This window comes from Alosa alosa, chromosome 19 (genome assembly GCF_017589495.1).
Source record: "Alosa alosa isolate M-15738 ecotype Scorff River chromosome 19, AALO_Geno_1.1, whole genome shotgun sequence".
Lineage (NCBI taxonomy): Eukaryota > Metazoa > Chordata > Actinopteri > Clupeiformes > Clupeidae > Alosa > Alosa alosa.
In genome coordinates, this window is record NC_063207.1 from 17965513 (window position 1) to 17983933 (window position 18421).

An 18421-nucleotide genomic window follows, 5' to 3' on the forward strand; every position below is an offset into this window, starting at 1 on the left:
TCAACTAGCCCGCTTGCTTACGACGAGACTCAGGCTGCGCAGTCGGCACCCGCTTCCTTATTTGGGTTTTGGGTTGCAAGGTTTTAGCCTATGACAAAACGGTTGAAATTGAAACTAAGTGATCGTGTATGTGTAGGGTGTATTTCATACACAATCTGGCAACCTGAATGGATCAATGATTTTAAAATGAAGTTTGATGGCCATGCAAATTACGGGAGTTTTCCGGGAGAAGTAAAAAAACGGGAGGGTGCTGGGAGATGACCTTGAAATACGGTAGAAACCCGGGAAAAACGGGAGTGTTGACAGGTATGGGCCAGTAGCCTATAGGCTATTTTGCTGTTCACACTATCATAATGAAACACAATTTTAGACGGAAAGTGGGTAAGTGTTTGTGGATTTTACTGATAAATCAGGGCATGGCGGGCGGTCACAGATTAAGAACAGGCTATTCGCGAAAGACTATGGAACCTGTTAGACCCCCACGATAATATGTGAGGAATGCATAGGCTAATTCAACACATAGGCCGAGGACCACTGCGCTTGAGAGTGTTCTGCTTTTCTAATAGCCTATCTTGAATTTACAACTGCAAAAACCTCTCCAGAGAAAGTAGCCTAACGGACTGTGACTTCTGAAGCCTCAGAGGGGCGCTGCTGTGCTGCTACAGAGGGGGAATATTATCCGCATATTACAATCGGATTATAACAGAGAATGCTGCTGGGATATGAGTGTGTAATATATCTGGGAATACACCGATAAATACGAGCAGCTTTTCACCGACAGGTTAATTTAATAGTTCATGATGCCTATACGAGAGCTCAAGTGTTTCCTGCCTATTCTTGTGGTTTCCGATTTAGGCTAGCAGACATGGTGCATGCGATCAACACTGTACAAAAAGGTCAACAAATGTACTATAGATGACCACATACAAATTCAAAGCCACGTTACATGCTTAGCCTATTTATGCGCATCCCCAGTTTCAGATGCTCAATTCAGCAGCACAGATCAGGTCCTGGACAATTCCCTTCCAAACAGATTTTATTTTATTATTATTAGACCAAATGCATTCCAGTGGTGCTGTCTGCAGAATGGTGCAGATTAAGACAGCCTCTCAATTTTTGATGGAATATTTTAAAAATAAATCCAGTCCCTAAAAAGAGATTTCTGCTGGATTATAACATTTTTATTTAGAGACCCTGTCTGCACATACTGCTTTGAAAACCATGACCTTTGCCCTACATTGCAGCAAATTCTATATTCTAATTGATTCATGCCATTTTATACTGGTGCTTGGGCATTTTTTTCATGAACATGTCTTGATTGTATTTTCAGGCAAATCCAATAACATTATAATAATTTTAAAAAGTGAATTCTAAAATGCTTATCTAGATAATGAATATAATCTGAATAGGATACCTGCATTTTGTTTTAACATGTGTTTTTTTTATTATCTGCCATTTTCTTGCTCATTGAGCAGTGGCTTGAAATTATATAGCAAAACAAATAATGGAGGTAATATCATTTCTTCCACGTCTAGAGGATTTAAATAGCTCACCATTCCCAATTCACTTAGATACAGGAAAAATGATTGGTTCACTGCAAAGGTTGCCAGTATCCAATAAGAGATCATCGCTAAGGTATATTTCAGCCAATGGGAGCACAAGGACATATGGCCCGCTTTGATTCCATTGTCATTGGGGGAGGGAAACATTTAGTGTAGCCTTAATTTCCATAGGATGCTGCCACTGTGAAGGGAATTGCTAGTGAAGTTAATGATGTCACCCCCTCTTCCCTTCAAAGGAAAATCAAAAAATACACAGAATGTCAGTGTAATATAAATAAGTATCACTGCTGGAGCGCAGATGAGAACGCTCAGCCCAAAATCAGCTGTGTGTGTGTTCACTTACATACACTGCAGCAAAGATTACAGTCTTGTTGCAGGCTGCCTCCTTCGAGCACTGGGTTTCCTTGGTAACCATATTCTTGTACGCTGTCTCCTGACATTACTGGTGTGAGATATGTGATGCTGGCCAAACGGAGAGAGGGGTCCCTCCGCACAGCTCCAAGCCATCAGGGAACACAATGCAACACTCACACTGCCAACAGCGTCTCTTCTCCTTTATGCTTTTTCAAATACAATAAGCTTAATTCCTGTTGAGTACTTGACAGTCGCTTGTCATACATCTACAACTAATTGGGGACCAAGCAGACAAACAGGTACATTTTGGTCTGATCCAAATCAAACAGGTGATGTAGCCGAGGATAATGTGAATGTCAAACACACCAGTGCTAATGACCTATGGGATGCGGCCTCCCCAGAGGGACCAACAGAAGAGTCAGAGCCCCAGGTCTAACACACAGTGCCGTGATCAGAGATTGTGACTAACAGGAGAGGAAACAGGATAGGTAGAGGCCATTAGATACTGGAGCTCACTTCACTTTACCGCGTTATAGAATAACATACTGAAATTGTTGTACTGTTGTACTGAAATTGTACAGAAGGTATATGATACAAGATAAAATATTCATAAACTTTTTTCAGACATGTCCTCCGTACTATATGCAGATCTTGGTCAAAAGGATGTCCATCCCTTCGGGTGATTATGCTTACATGCGGACGTTATACGGACATTAGGCTATGTGTGAACGACACTAACACACATGAACAGAATCTCTGCGTGTTCTTTGCTTCGTTCAGAGATGAGCGCATTTACATAATGTCCATCTGAAATACTAGGAGGGGAGTAGTGTAAGAGCCGGTTAAGTTCGGAGATCCAAATGTCAGGATATGTTGTTCAGATATACAGCCCAACCGTTTGATATCTGCAGAACATGCGGACTTGCACCTATGTCTGAAAGCAGCTATAGTAATCTACACAAGATGCACGCTAATCCATTAAAATTTGGCATGCCTGCCAACAGCATGCATTCCAATACAGTATAGAGTAAAAATAAAATCAAAGTCCAATCTTTTGAAGTATCATTCTGAGGAAATACACTTCATTTATTACAAATGTCTGTGATACATGTGATGTGTAGTCTTTATCCAGCTGCACATCAAAGTGTATATCTTGTCCAATAAAATCTCTGAATTGACACTTTGTAGTTGCCTCATTCAGCACAATTGTTGTTGCCTATTCAGTGTACAGCAAAACCCAGACCTAAAACCACAGCAAGATACACAAAACACCCAGCATGGGTCTTGGGGATTGGTTTTAGCACATGCTGCAAGTGTCTGTGGCTAATAAAGTGTTAAGTTAATAATGGCTTTAGGCATAGTCTAGACCTAAACTCAGCATTTTGTACAGCTGTCAAAGAAACAGCTCAGTAGCTGAAAAGGCAAAATATAAATGTGTTATTAGCTGGGCTTTCTGAAGCAAACTATCAGCCATGTTAAGTTTGGGTCTGAATTAACCAGTCTTGAAAACAGTCAAGTCAGCACTGTTGAAATGTCTGTTATCACAGTATCCCGAATGACCATATCCCCCCACCTCTCTCCCCACCAAAGAAGGAACAGTCAACAAAGGAAGCTTGCTATGGCATAAAGGCTGTTAGACTTCCTGAATGCTCAGCCAAACTTTATTTACATGCCAGTCTGGAGCAGACTACAAGACCATTTATAGTGTGTGGGGGGGGTCACAAATGATTCACACGAACCTACTTCAGTGAGAAAGATCAAACATAGGCAGTCTTGGCTCTAGGGATGAATGTGACTCATAAACAAGGAGTTTCCTGACATTTTATTTCTCATATCGCATGTCAGCCAGACATATAGTACATACCGTACTGCACACAGACAAGAAGCATGGAATGGGCTGGCAAAGTGGCTGATGGGATGGGGGGAGGGGGAAAACAAACAAGAAGAGAAAAGGAGCTTGTGATAAAAAAAATTTGGGGAGTTAAGCTTGGAGAGTGTTGGTTCAAATGTTGGCAACTGGGGCACTACTGCCTGTAGGTGAAGTACAATAGAGTTATTCTCCACACGAATGAAGTCTTTCATTCTTTGTTCAAAATAATAATGCCAAAGTAGATGATATATTTTAGTTGCTATAACATTTTTCTTACTTTCTAAACAGGCAATGCTCCAAAGGAAGTATTCAACACTACTGAGTGTACCTGGAGTTCCAAAGGATGTTCGTAATACACAACGTGAGATTTTGCTACAGCCTTACAGGCTCACGTGATTTGGTTGCCTCGCACGGTCATAAAATTTGGCAACAAACAGTACAAGACACTGTAGTGGGTGTTTATTCAGTGCACGGCCCATCTGACATGTCATACCCATGCAAAGGTTTCAATGTATTACATACTGCATGGCGGATTGAAAACACTGTTTAGCACCTGTTATTGTACAGACACGCACATACAAATGTAAATCTGTGTGCGTGCAAGTGTTTTATCTTATGTGTCTTTGAGTACAAAGATAACGTGAAGGAAAGACCCAAGTGGCAAGATGCACCTTTTGCAAGCAGTTGCAAATCACATTTCATGGAGTTATTAACACTGCATGATAGCTATCTTCAGATGGTTAACATTCTCTTTTTTAAAAAGAAAAAAGAAAACACCTTCACACCATTAAATATACACACAAGGAAATTGTCTAGTAACCCTGAATGCAAACATTCAGCAACCCTGGCTGATGGGGTCTGTTTGTTTTCGCTGCGTGGCGAGCTCCAGGAAACGGCTCCTCAGATGAGTTCCTTCAGCTCGCACACCCACAGTCTGAAGTACAGGGAGAACAAAAGACCCGGAGCACACAGCTGCCCAGGGTTGAGAACCACTGGCCTCAATAACTACATTTTGGAGGGAACCCTATTTTGGGGGAGGGAAGGGAGTTGGAGGAGGGAAAAGGAGGGGGAGGGGGCATTTTTTTTTCATGGGAGTTCAAAAAAGTGTTTTGTTTTTTTTTAAATGTTAGCATGGAATGCAACAAGGTTGCTTCAGAGCCTAATATATGGAGGAGGGAGAATGATGTTATTAAAACTATAACATTTCATACATAAGAACACTAAATAGATCAAAACACGTCACAATTGTTTCTTTTTTTTCACGGTACAGTGAGGAAGGTCAGGGGTACATCATGATGACCATTTCATTTTCTTTTTTTCCTTTTCCATAACAAAATCTTTTGTTTATGTGTGTGCATGTATGTGTGTACGTGTAGGTGTGTAGCTGTATAGCTGTGTGTGTGTAATGGTGGTGGACCAGGGAATGGTAAAAGAACATGATTGCATAATTACAACTTCTCTTGCGGTTTGGGCATGGGAACTCAGTGGGAGCTGCTTCAAGTATCCTTTGTATTATTGGAGTGTCTTTGCTGGGTGAAGACAATGGTAACATTCTCTGGATTTTGTTCAGTAAACAGACCATCGGCCTCACGGAGCAGATAGCTGGTTTGGCAAACGACGTGGAGCTGGTTCTCCTGTCAACTTAAAGATCTGCAAAGAGACAAGAGAAAACACAAGAGGTTTAACTTAATCTTCGGGAATTAAAAGGTAACAAGACTGGTAAACTTCAAACTTTACAACCAATTGCAATGTCAAATTGTACAAGGCCATTGTACATGTTAGAGAATACCTAGATATTCTATAGCTAGATATTTGTTATCTAGAATTGCTATGCATAGGTCAGAAGTGTTCATACTTAATGTCATTCAAATGAGGACCATAACAGATACTTTTAGTGGGCATGTTGTTTAAAGGATCACTCTGACGGGATTCTCTCCCATCACCAACAAATGGAAATCTGTTTCTTTCAACTGAGAAGGAATTAATTAGTTTCCCATCCCTAGCAGTAACAATCTGCGGATACTTATTTGCCGTGTTTCCCTGTAAACATGTCATCTTGGGGCCAAAAGAACAAGATTGTAGGAGACGGGTTATTTCAACAATGACTCATTGTTACTATTCCCTTGAGATCATTTATTGTAGATTTCCAGCACTGCCATAATATACTCGAGCTGTCCTTTGTTCGCTAAGCCATAAAATAGATCTCTCATATTCTTTCAGCAAGTCTGTTATCTTGTAAGAGCATCAGTATTTCGCAAATTTGTAAGATACTTTATGCATAACAATAAAATGAACATGGCCACTTCCATGTTGAGCTAAGATGTGATTTGTTTTCTTAATGTTTTCTATTTTATGGAGACACACCAGACATTATCTCACCTGCTTGGCTTGGCTTGGAGGGTTTTAGCCGGGCACCCAGCTCTGGGACGTGGTGCCCTTGGCCCTAGAGAAGCTGCCTGCATTCAAGTTGGCGTTGTTCTGGGCCGAGACTATTCCGGAGCCAGCATCGAAGCTGAGCTCCAGGCTGTCGGCCTCCATCAGCTCACCGCGCAGAATGGCGTCCATGTCGCAGTCCAGGCTGCCGTTGAACACGTCCAGGCCCAGGTCGGCCGGGAAGCGGTCCTGAGGGGTCAGGCTGCCGTTGAGGCCCGACAGGAGGGAAGGGTCGGCCGAGGTGCCCGGGAGGGCGGAGGGGCGAAGCAGCTGCTGCTGTTGCTGCTGCTGTTTCGCTGTGTAGTGTGGGTCATTGTTCAGGCCAAGCCCTCCGTTCAGGCCTCTCCAGCCCTGAGTGCCGTTGAGGCCGGGAGCGCCCGGCTGGTTGGACAGCATTGGGTCATTGTTGCGGAGCAGCATGGCACAGCGGCGGGAGTTCTGTGGGCCGATAGCTGCGCTGGCCTGCGACATGAGCGGGTCCGACTGCGTGAGCAGGATCTCGCTGCTGCGGCCGCCGCCGCCGCCGCCGCACGCGTCGCCCTCCAGCAGCTCCTGCAGGGTCTGACCACCGTAGGGCGACAGGCTGGGGAAGGACGTCTGCTTGTTCTCCTGGATGGTCTGCATTGGTGACTGGCGCAGCGTGGGGCCAAACATGGGCGAGGGGCAGCCGAACGTGAACACCGAGCCGCGCTCGTCGCCGCAGTCGTCGTCGTCGGCGCCGCCCGGCGACGGCTGCTGCGCGGCGGTCAGGCTGATGTCGTCCAGCAGGTCGTTCATCAGGCCGTCGTTCAGGTTGATGGTGCCGGCGAGGTCGGCGAGGCACGGCAGCTCGCCGAGGCCGCCGGCGGACGGCGAGAGGCTGCTGGGACTAGAGTAGAGCATGGGCGAGAGCGGCGAGTCCTCGTCGGCGCCCTCGTCCAGCTCCGGGTTGGCCAGGATGGGCGAGAGCCGGCCACTGAGCGTGCTGGCGTTGGAGTTGGTCCGCGAGCGGAAATCCGTCCAGGCGTCCAGCTCGTCGCTGCTCCGCGAGGCGGGGCTTCCGACCCAGCGGGACAGACTCGTCGCGTCCCCTCCGACCTCCTGAGCCGCCTGCAGCGCTGCCTTCTTCTTGGCCGCCCGGCCCCGGGCGCTCTTTGTGTACTTGTTGCCATTGTCCATGGAGACGGCGCGCCGGCGCGGCGCTTTGCCACCTTTGCCGCCCTCCGGGTTGACCATCCACCAAGAGCTCTTACCGGTTCCCTCATTTTGGACTCGCACAAACCTGCTGTGCAAGGACAGGTTGTGCCGGATAGAGTTCTGAAATGAAAAGAGGAATTTAAAATGGGGACTAACTGTACTGTACTGTGAAGCACTTCACTGTACCCATTGACTACTGAAAGCCCTGTTGACTACACTGGACCAGAGCACAAATCAATGAAAGAAAACAAAAAGCATGAGTGCATGCCAAAATCCAACCCTGAGATGCCAGTACTGACTAGGCCAGCCTGTGCAGCTGAGCCATTCTGAAAAGACATTTTTATTCATAAATGGCAGCTTCATTCATGTGATTTCTTCCAGTGAGTCATTAGGTATTGTAGTACCAATTTTGCACAATGGGGCATCCATTTAGGACTTACATAAACTCTGACTGAATAGCAGGGTGGCTACAGCACAGAGCTCAACAGAGAATTACACAAGTCTTCATACATGCTTTCAGACCTTACTCTCCAGTCTACTGGAGCGGAGCAGTACAGTCTGAATATGAGATTTTATAAAGGCTCTTTTGGGCTCTCCAGGCTACGCATATGTCAAGCTGTCCACAAAGGCCTCATACACTTGCATCAGGGCCTCAAAATGTAACGTCAGTTATACTTTTGCACTCTTCTTGAAACTGGTGTAACTAGGTAACTTCATATACTATTTAGGTATTTTAGGTAATTTAGCCTACCCCGTAGCCTCTCAAAATCCCCTGAAGCAGACCTTTTCATTTTGGACTCTCTGCAAGAGTTTCATAAGCAACTGCCAACTCGCACTGTCTGGTGAATTACTATTCTTTTCAACTGTGAAAACACGATACAACCGCTCGTTAGACAAAGGCTAGTCAGTTGATCTTTTGTCCATTCCTGCCTTTGCCATCCAATCACATTTTTCTTCACTATAATCCATCACAGGCCATACACCAGAGTAATTTGTTATCTTTGCTTCACAAGTTCCAACCTTAAGTTTACTTATACTGGCTTCCTGTTTCCTCATTGTATTCTCAAAATCCGTCTGACTGAAATTACCTGGTGCTTGTCTCACGAACATCGGCTTGTTCTGGAACATGACACGAGAACCGACAGTGACGTATTACTGCTCAACACAGGCCATTCTAGAACATGAGACAGCAGGAAGCCCCATAGGAGTTCTCTTTTTTTCTGTGAACTTGGGTAATGTTAATGTTAATATTAACGCTGAATAGGTCAGCATTCTTTCAGTCCAATGTTTTTAGTTTGGTTTGTTTTGTTGGGGGAGGGAAGATCTCAGTGGAGGTCTTTGTCCAGAGCCACCACCCCCACGGCCTCAGGAGAACTGGCCTTTGTGTCTGCTGAGACCAGAGAACATGCCTGACAACCCGATGAACTCAAGTCTCGGGACGATGTTCTCCAAACAGATTCAGCGACCTGCACTGTAGATCTATATTAGTCATATTCCACGCCTCTTTATGCAGAGCTAATCGAGATGATGCGTGAACAAAAAAAACATGTTCTGAAAAGTAGAACAAATATCATGTTACATCACCTTTAGGAATGGGTGTGTGAGAGTTAAATGACCCTCACAGCAATTCAAAAATGTATGCCTATGCTAAGGTTATGGGTGCAAGTTAAGAACTGGAGTGGAAACCAATAGTTGAAGCAGTTCAATTTGCAAAACCAGTAGCAATTATGTGGTCCGGAGAACCTGGAAGGCAACCACTGGCAGGGATGAGAATAGAGGATTGGTGACCCAGTGACCTGATTGGTATGGGTTTTCAAGAGAGAAGAACACCCATTTAAAGCAGCTTCACTATATGGAATCCAAGAGCTTGGATAAACAAATGGGTTTCTGAGGTTACGCAACAGCAGACACACAGAGACACACACACACACTCACTCTCCCCCTCTCACTCACTCCCACACACAGTCAGACATTTTCTGCCCTCTTTGCAGAAAGATCAGCCAGGGTCAACAGTAACCAAAGGCACTCACTCGCATGCACACACACACAGCCTTACACAATGCTGGTGCAGAGTGTTTAGGAGCTTTCTCGAATCCAAGCTTCCCTCAATTGTCTGGCTCAACAGGGGGGTGTTCTATTCACTGTGTAAAACCCATATTAGCAGACAGAGTGGAAGTCTAAAGGTTTAGATGACCCTTTGACTTATCAGGGTCACGTATTCCAATTTTTACGCCTTTAAGCATTGGCCTTCAAGACCCGGAATTGTAATTGTTCAGTAACTAAACTTAGTATTCACTGAGCAATTAACACTTTCCATCTCCAGAAAACCAATTATGATTCAAACTAATTTCAGAGTGAATATCTGTGTTGTAATGGAGAACAAGGGCGACCCAATGGGTCACTGACAGAGAAGGCGGTCTGGCCAGATTCTGGAGTAATTTTAGATGTCTAATTGCAAGATTTCAGTTTGAGCAGAGACTGAGCCTCTATATAACTGCAGCCAAATGAACACATTCAGGACAGATTTTTACCATCACATATGTGATATGTGCCTAGGGACAATTTCATAGCTTCACAAAGTAGTTCCCAAAGAGTACAAACACAAATAGGTGTGGCAATCATTTAGGGAAATTCTATCATTCTGTCAATTTGGATTGTTGGTCTTTTATTTGTCATCTTAAAACTACAAGGACACGCAATGGCAGAGTCGGATAAAAGAGCAGCATAATATTTGCAGCACACAATCTGATATACTGGTAACTGATGTAACACAACTGTTCTTGGGGACATCATGGGAGTATTCATTTGAGGACTGTTTGTGCTAACCTGTTCTTCAGTGAGGATGCCATCTGTTTCAACAAGCTGTCTTGATCTACACCAGGGAACAGTGCATCACCAGCAGCAGAATAATATCCAACTATATGAGAATGACTTTTTAAGAATATGACTGAGGGAAATATTGTATCCCTGTCGATAAGACTACTTTACTCACCATCATGTTCTTTCTATTAGACACAAATACCAATAGCAAATTGCTAAGCAAACCTACTTTAAATGTTGAAACCTAAGGGAACACCAGGGCCACTTGGTTATTAATAAACATGTTAATTTATGTTTTGGAGATAATCAATAAAAAAAATCCTGAATGTCATTTATATATGCATACTATATTAAAGTCATTATCAGACAACAACTCACACCCCTCTGTATAGAAGCAGAATAGAATTAGCGCACACACACACACACACACAGAGCAGCTCAGGCAGGCGATGACGCTCCAGGCAGCGGTCCAGCTTAAGCTTTCGAGCAGGAAAGGAGGACCTGTCCTGCAACGCTACTCGGAGCCAGTAACTCCACTGGAGTACAGGCCAACAGCACACTGGCCAGTACAGTGTGTTCTGGAGCCGAGGGTCAGGGACAGAGGGTGTGGACCCACTGGTAAAGGTCAACAAGAACAACTGTGATCAACTGGTGCGAGTCGTCTGCAGACATCCTGATATTGTTGATAAGTTTTTTCCCACATAATTACATTTCTAAACAGACATTTATGTCCAATGTGAGGAAGACTACAGTACAGTGAAAGCAATTATGCTTGCTTTTGTGTAGTTGGTTAATGCTGACTATATAAACAGCAAAGAACAAAGTCTGCGTTAAACTGATTTTGGACTGATTGTCTAACATATGTGGGTACTGAAGAGGAAGACAAAGTTTATCAGATAAACGTTTGATGATCCAAATCCACAACCCATCCTTGAGGGAAACATCCTTCATTTATTTTCGCCTTCCCCATACTCTCTCTCTCTCTCCATCCCTCTCCCTCCTCCCGTTCCTCTCTCTCTCTCTCTCTCTCTCTCTCTCAAAGACACTCATCTTTCAGCCCATTTTCCTGTCAGCAGGGAGAGGTCTGTGGGACCCCACTTGGGAGGTTCTGAGCTATGTGCAAAATGAAAGGGTTTGACTGAGGCAGAGGTAACCAAATGAGGACCATGCAGCAGACCTCAGAACCCCACATCCCAGCCCAGAACGTTGCAGCACAACACAGTCTGGTTGGGTCACTGCAGGAGAGAACAGAACTTTGCAGGAGAAGCCTGCTAACAAAGCAAAATACTAGTATAAAGCTACAGCAAGTTTGTGTGTTAAGTTAAGGCCCTGTCTTTACTACTGCAGACACAATTGGAAACACAGAGAGGCTTCTGTGTTCCATTAACATCTATTACAAACACATGCGTATGATGTGAAGAATTATCTCTATCCCGGCGCACAGAGTTGCCAACCTTAGTTGTAATCTTAGGTTCAAGTTGGATGACCTGTGCGGTCACCCATAGGCGTTACGCAAATGTGTCCAACAGAGGCCAAAACTTTAGGCTGACTTTCTTGGCCAAACACAAGGAAATATAGAGGGAGTTCATGGTCATATTTCTCCTAAGTGATTCAACACTATTGTGGTGTTGATGGGATACACATTAGTTCGGTTTTCAGCCTTTTGTTTTCACTTTCTGCCAATGACAGGTAGTCCATGACCACTAAAAACATAAACACGATAGTCAAGATCAATCTAAATCTAGCTCTCCCAACAACACATCCATTAGGCTGACTTCTCTTCCCTAAAATGTTGTGGGAGCCACGGTTATGTTTGATTTTTTCAGATAAATATTGGATTGTACCATGTTGACTCAGCATTCCTGCACCAAGATATATGGATGTTGTTTTCATGACTCATTCATTCACTCCGTTTATTGGAGAACGCCACTAAGACCAAATTTGTTGAAATGGTGTAAATGTCCTAACTAAGCCTCCATTGGGTTACAACTGGGTTGGTTCACAAGTCAAAAAAGGGCAACATCATTGTTAATGATGGTGTGTGCTGAAATGTACACCAGCTTAAAAATGCTAACACAATTTCACAATGATCACGTTGGCCAGTGGCACGAGTCAATGAGACGAGATGACTTCATAGACCATCAATTCAGCTATTTATTTATTTAATAACAGTCCTCCACCAGAGCTGACTACAGAAAAAACTGCTGTGTGGTCATCTTTAGCTTTGCCCCTCGCGAGTGCAGTGGCTCACAATAGCAACACGCTTAATCTGCTGGTGCTTCTTAGCAGTGCTGGAGTTTTCAAGCTTTTCCACTGTGGGGATTTCCACCCTGACCTTTGTGCTATTTAACCCACAGCACACAACAGCTGGGGGGGAATGTGGGCGAGTGGGAGAGAGAGGCGCAGCAACAGCGGCAGCAGCAGCAACAATGCCTCACTGCACACAGTTCCCAGCCTCGCAACTGCATGCGAGGCACCCTGATTGCTGGCCTGACTCTACCCTGCGGGCGAAAGTGATGACCTGTGGACGTGGCGCTCCAGGGAAAGGCTCTGCGTCAAGCCAATTACTGGCCTTTCAATCCCCAGGGGTTGTTCAGCACGACCCTATGTACCGCGGCCCATTGTGAAGGGCTAAAGCAGGCTGCCATTCCTCCTGCCTTGAGCCGGTAGGATTGATTGGATTGGGCAATTGGACACAGGCACCCGAGATTTGCTGAGATTTAGCAGCCTACACATCCCTAATTAGAGAGCTGGGAAAACAATGACCATTCTGGTGCTTACAAATACTCGGATTAGGAGAGAGCGGACTTCAACTATAAAGTACTGATATGGTGAAAGCTATTGTTCAGCTGATCGTTTATTTTGTCAATGCAGATCTCAAGAGGAAACACAAACAACCTGATTCTATCAACAGACTAATGACAGTCGTGCCTATTTGACAGCATGCCTCTAACAGTTAACACAAATGTCCAAAGATAATTTCTTTTTCAGTTTATGTTCTTAATTCTAAACACTCTACTCTGAGCCTGGGCCTATATTTCACCATCTCCTCACTTGTGAAAGGCTGTCCGCGTTAGCGTAGTCTGCGGGGCGCGTTCTACCCAAGCTCAGTTGGCACAGTGCCACGGCAGGGCAGAACAGAGGAAGAGCTGTGGCTCCAACAATAAGAGGCCTTTCTCCGCAGCCATGAGTTCATCTTCTGCCCGCTCTCTGACCAACAGCGCCTGGGTCACACCACCGCCACAAAGAATCCACTAATCTTCCACCAACATGTCTGCACGCGAAAAACAAGACAGGGAGTCACTGTTTCAGAACAGGGACTGAAAAAATAAACAAAGACATAAAAAAACATCACAGAGATACTGGGTCCTGATTGGCTGGCATGCCACCAATGTCCGCACAGTAGCACACAGAGCAGAGGCCTAAGCTGAGAGCTCGTCGCTTAAAAGGGCAAACCTTGGGTGACTGCTGCAAGTCTTGCTCCATATTTCTGCCTTACAACAGAGCATCTGGCTGGGGGCGTTTGATAGTGTTTAACTCAGAATCACATCCCATTCTACAGCCTTCCCAGTCCTCTGGATTAACCATGTTTTTCTGTCCACAGGCCTAATGAGCCCTGAGGTCCTGTTACAGGCAAACATACAATTTAACAAACATCAAACCCTTTGGGGTATAGAGGTAATGGCATGTTTGCATGTGTGTACTGCATGCTACACACTACTGACAAATAGCAATGGTCCTCAGTTGTCCTATGAACTGGCATTGATCATTATCCTAAAATATTCAGAATACCTATAATATTTAGATTTCTCAATTACTGCATAGTCATACATAAGACTACATACGGCCATAAGTTAAAAGAAAATAACTCAAGATTCTAATTCAACCAGTCAGCGTGCAGCACTTTATCAGACATTAATAGAAACAGATTAAATGTAATAATTAGCCGTTTAAATTCATTTTCCTGATAGAGGTCGAGCTCTCGTTGTCTCTGTTATCTAAAGCCTTCCTTGTCTCTTTGTGCTTCACTCTTTTTCTGTCTCTCCCCTCCTCTCTGCTGCAGCCCTCTCTAAGCCAAGCCCCTCTCAGGGAAGGGCTGGCGTTCTGCCAGTTCACACAAAGCCAGATCCCAGAGTCAAACAGCAAGCTCCTCTCTCTTGCGCTCACACACACACACACACACACACACACACACTGACCTACATAGTTTCCAGTCAGCTGATTGATCCTTGTGCTAGCGCTGCCAGCCAATGAAAAGTGAAGGTGGGGTGCGCGAGAGCCAATTAGAAGATAGATGCTGATGAAAACCTCATGGCAATTTTAAGTTTGTATTTTTTTTCCCTCCCTCTCTCCCTCCCTCCCTCCCTCCCTCCTTCCTTCCTTCGCTTCATCGTAGTGGGGCATTGGTTTGGATGAGCAGGCGGGCTCTGATGCAGCAGTGAGCTCTGGAAGGGATGTCTCTCTGTACCCCCCCTCCCCTCCTCTCCAAGTCCTCCTAGCAACACCACAGACTCTCTCTCTGCCTCTCTCTCTACTACCTATACTGCTCTACAGCTAGCATGAGACTCTAGGCACCGTGCAATTTCTCTCATTTTCTTTAATAGCTGACAGCTAAGGATTGCATTTGAGAGTATAAACACGTCTGGATCGACCGCCCCTCCAACCCCCCCACTCCCTGCCTTGGTGGCAGGGAAGCCACAGTGTTCAGAAGAGCGATGTGTGTACAAAGCAAATAAATCAGGAGAGAAGGGGCCCATGTTTTCATTTCCGCCAGGTTTGTTTGTTTTTGCTTGGATGGGACATTCTCTTGTTCTGTAGAGCAAATGTCCATCTCTCTCTAACACACACACACACACACACACAGACTCCCTTGCTCACTCGCTCTCATACACACACAAACAAACAAACACTTTCACCTCATAGTCGTCCTCTACACAGTAGGATTACAAACCTATTTCAAGAGCGTCTCTCTCTCTCTCTCTCTCTCTCTCTCTCTCACACACACACACACACACACTTTCTCTCTCCCCCCTCATTCAAATCCAGCCAAGGCCAGAGCATTCATTAGATGTGATTCCATGACGAGTGAATTGGTTTTCCAGGCCAGGATAATCCCTGAACTCGAACAGCGCCAGCAAAGACAGGCATAGTAAAAGGTCTTTGCAAATACACTCACATTAAACACACATAGAGGCAAAGAAAAAATATGTCACCTAAATATAGAATGTTGGCAAATCTCACAAATGAAAAATAAAAACAAAAAAAGATTACAATCTTAATTCATATTTTAGAGAAAATGCCATTCAGCAGAAATATCACTAATAAAAAATGCTAATATGTTAATGCAGACTTATTATTTGAAATATGACTCAGATTACATAATGAAATTTCAGTACAGTATTTTAGTACAATATTCACAACCAAACCTACACTGCTGCTATTGAGTATTGACTATAATCAAATAATTGAATGTATCGATATAATCATTTGCATAATTCCTCACCAAATGCATATTAACTACGGCCAATCAAGAAGGATGTGTTTTGGTTGGATCAGAGTGGATTCCTGCTGTGCTGGGTGATCAGATGTCAGATCGTCATGAGAATAGAACATCACCCCTTTGTGTGATGCTTGTTAACTTGGTGCTGTTTTCCAGCAGATTTCTTGATTGAATGAATGAATGAATAGATGGAGGGGTGGATGGATGGGTGGAAGGATGGAATACCAGTGCACCAAGGTAGGCACACAGAGGAGATAATTTACTGTCTGGTAGTGATCCAATCAAAGGGAAAATATATGATTGTAACTTTGTATCAGACACAAGCCACTAACACCACACCACAAACACATGCCTAAAGCAGTGATGTGTTTTTATTTAAGCAGACCACACCAATCATACACACACAAAAGAAACATCTACCAACCGCTCCAATGAACTGACCCAGACACAGCCCTACTAATTCTGTGGCTATGCTGGTGGATTATGAAAGCTAATATGGTGTAACACAAATAGCTCGGACGTCATACTGATAAGATAGCCTGATGTTGTGCTAGTGTGCAGGAGTGACAGCACTCAGCAACTCTGGTCTGGTGCCTGAAGGCAAACAATTCCTCTGGTTTTTTGATACACTGTTGGCATACATGATGTCCAACACAGTCTGTACAAAATGTATGAGCTAAACGTTTACACTAGATGGAAAATGCTGGTCTTAGCTGCTGAAACGTAGTGTCATGGGGCTCCCTCACCACTAACTGGCCTGATAAGAAGTAATGTGTCAGCAGGCTGAGGCAACGTGCCAGGGTGGTAAGGCCAGCCTCAGAGGGAATGGTGCCAGGGGTAAGGGCAAGAGCAGGGGCACGTGTCACCCTGCTCCTTCCTCTTATCTTTTACATTACATTACATTTAGCAGACACTTCTTGACCAAAGTGAATTACATATGTCAGCTATATTACAAGGGATCACATTGTCCCCGGAGCAACTTGGGGTTGAGTGCCTTGCTCAAGGGCACAACGGTGGAAGCCGGGAATTGAACCGACAACTTTCAGGCTACTGCACGCTAGCCCAGCTCCTTAACCACTACACTACCACCGCCCACTGCCACTCTTTTAACACCCTGTCTCACCCAGTCCTATCAGCCACCCACAGTTACTGTCTCACCAGCTGCTAATCAACCTGACCTCCCTTCCACTGACTGAGGTAACATCTGAAGAGCATCACTGGTAGACCTACAGCGCTCTGCTTTTTAGATCAGTTTGGTTAGAATGACTAGAAACTAGGCTACTACTTTCCTTAACAGATACTGCATCATTGCTTTTCACAGGTGTGCTGAACTTGTAATGTTTTGCGAAAACATCACCTCCACTATGATATTCTGCATAAATTAACTCATATTGTGTCAAAATACCATATCTTATGACTAGGTTTAGTTCCACACCAAGTCTTCAGTGAAAGTGCACAAAGAGCTCACCTTCCAGCCTGCTGAGCTGTTGCTGTCGCCTTTGTCCTTGAAATATGCTACTGATCTGACCATCCAATCATAGATCTGGGCCAAAGTCAACCGCTTGTCAGACGAGCTCTCAATAGCTTGAGTGATGAGATCCGCGTACGAGTAATTGCCCCAGGCATTCCTTCGTGCAGAAGACTTTCTTGGCTGCGCTACCAGGCCGTTCACACTTGTTTCACTGCTCGCCGTGGACAAGGGCTGAGAGGGTACCGAGAAGCCGTCGAGCTCCTTGTCCTTGGAAGTGGTTTTAAGTCGCACAACAGGAGTAATTTCTGATGTAGCATGGTCCCCATCGGAAATGTCAGTTTCTTTCGATATATCGTTGGCACTGTGGCCCGCGCAACTGTCAGTGGCGGGGTCATCCTCCTCTTCGGGAATAATATCGGTTGGTTCGGGCTTCCCTGTGTCGGACTCAGGTCGCGGGAGAGGCCACGTACAGGACCTCGGTCTTTTCTGTGGCTCAAAATCTGGATCGATCATAACGTCCAAAGTATTACCAAGTTCATTGTTTGACATCTCAGCCATGATATCCCCACTCTTTGCCTTCTCTGAGCTACAGTTTGATCATTCAAATAACTAAATTGGAAGCTTGGTTTCCAGTTGCATTCCATTAATGAGCTTAATGTTTGTGTAGTTAAAGCTGTCTACGATGCTTCTAGTCCTGGTATGGAAGATTCAATGCCCTGGATAATAGAATGAAAATAATTTCACTTAAAAAAAAAAAAAAAAAACAAAAAAACAAGTTAACACACAATGGACATTTTTTTCCTTCAGATCATTGGTAGGCTACTGGTCTGCACTCTCCATGCAGTCCTGATACCTGATGTTTAGCTAACTCCACGTGCCTGCCCAGTTGATTGCTCCAGCATCAGTGAACACACACAAGGGTAACTTTAAATACGCTGCTCAGAAATACTTTTGGACGACTCACTAGAAGTGATGCAATGCTGGAGGGGTTTCAACGCGACAAAGTATCACAATTATAATAAGGCTCAAGAGCAGAAAATAGCCTAAATCAAAACACTTCAACGCTAAGCCTGAGTATGGTCATTTTTTAAAAATGCATGGTACGCTCAGTGACAGAAAACGTCCCCTTAATATGGATACAGTCATTCAGAATGCAGCTGCCATCTTGACAATTTCCTTTTCAAGTCGTTTTATCCAGCCCGAGTGGAGAGCCGCCAGCTCCCAGTTCAAGAGCT

The 18421-nt window shown here is 44.6% G+C and overlaps 1 protein-coding gene across 1 annotated transcript; it reads right to left on the bottom strand.

Annotated features, from left to right (window-relative positions):
* Positions 1 to 3529: 3529 nt before the first annotated feature.
* foxo3a (forkhead box O3A) lies at positions 3530 to 18106 on the bottom strand. Its single transcript, XM_048270860.1, has 3 exons — positions 17184 to 18106; positions 6166 to 7515; positions 3530 to 5436 (listed from the first exon to the last, which is right to left on the bottom strand). Exons 1-2 carry the CDS (start codon positions 17742 to 17744, stop codon positions 6190 to 6192), a joined length of 1887 nt encoding a protein of 628 aa, XP_048126817.1. The 5' UTR covers positions 17745 to 18106; the 3' UTR covers positions 3530 to 5436; positions 6166 to 6189.
* Positions 18107 to 18421: the final 315 nt, after the last annotated feature.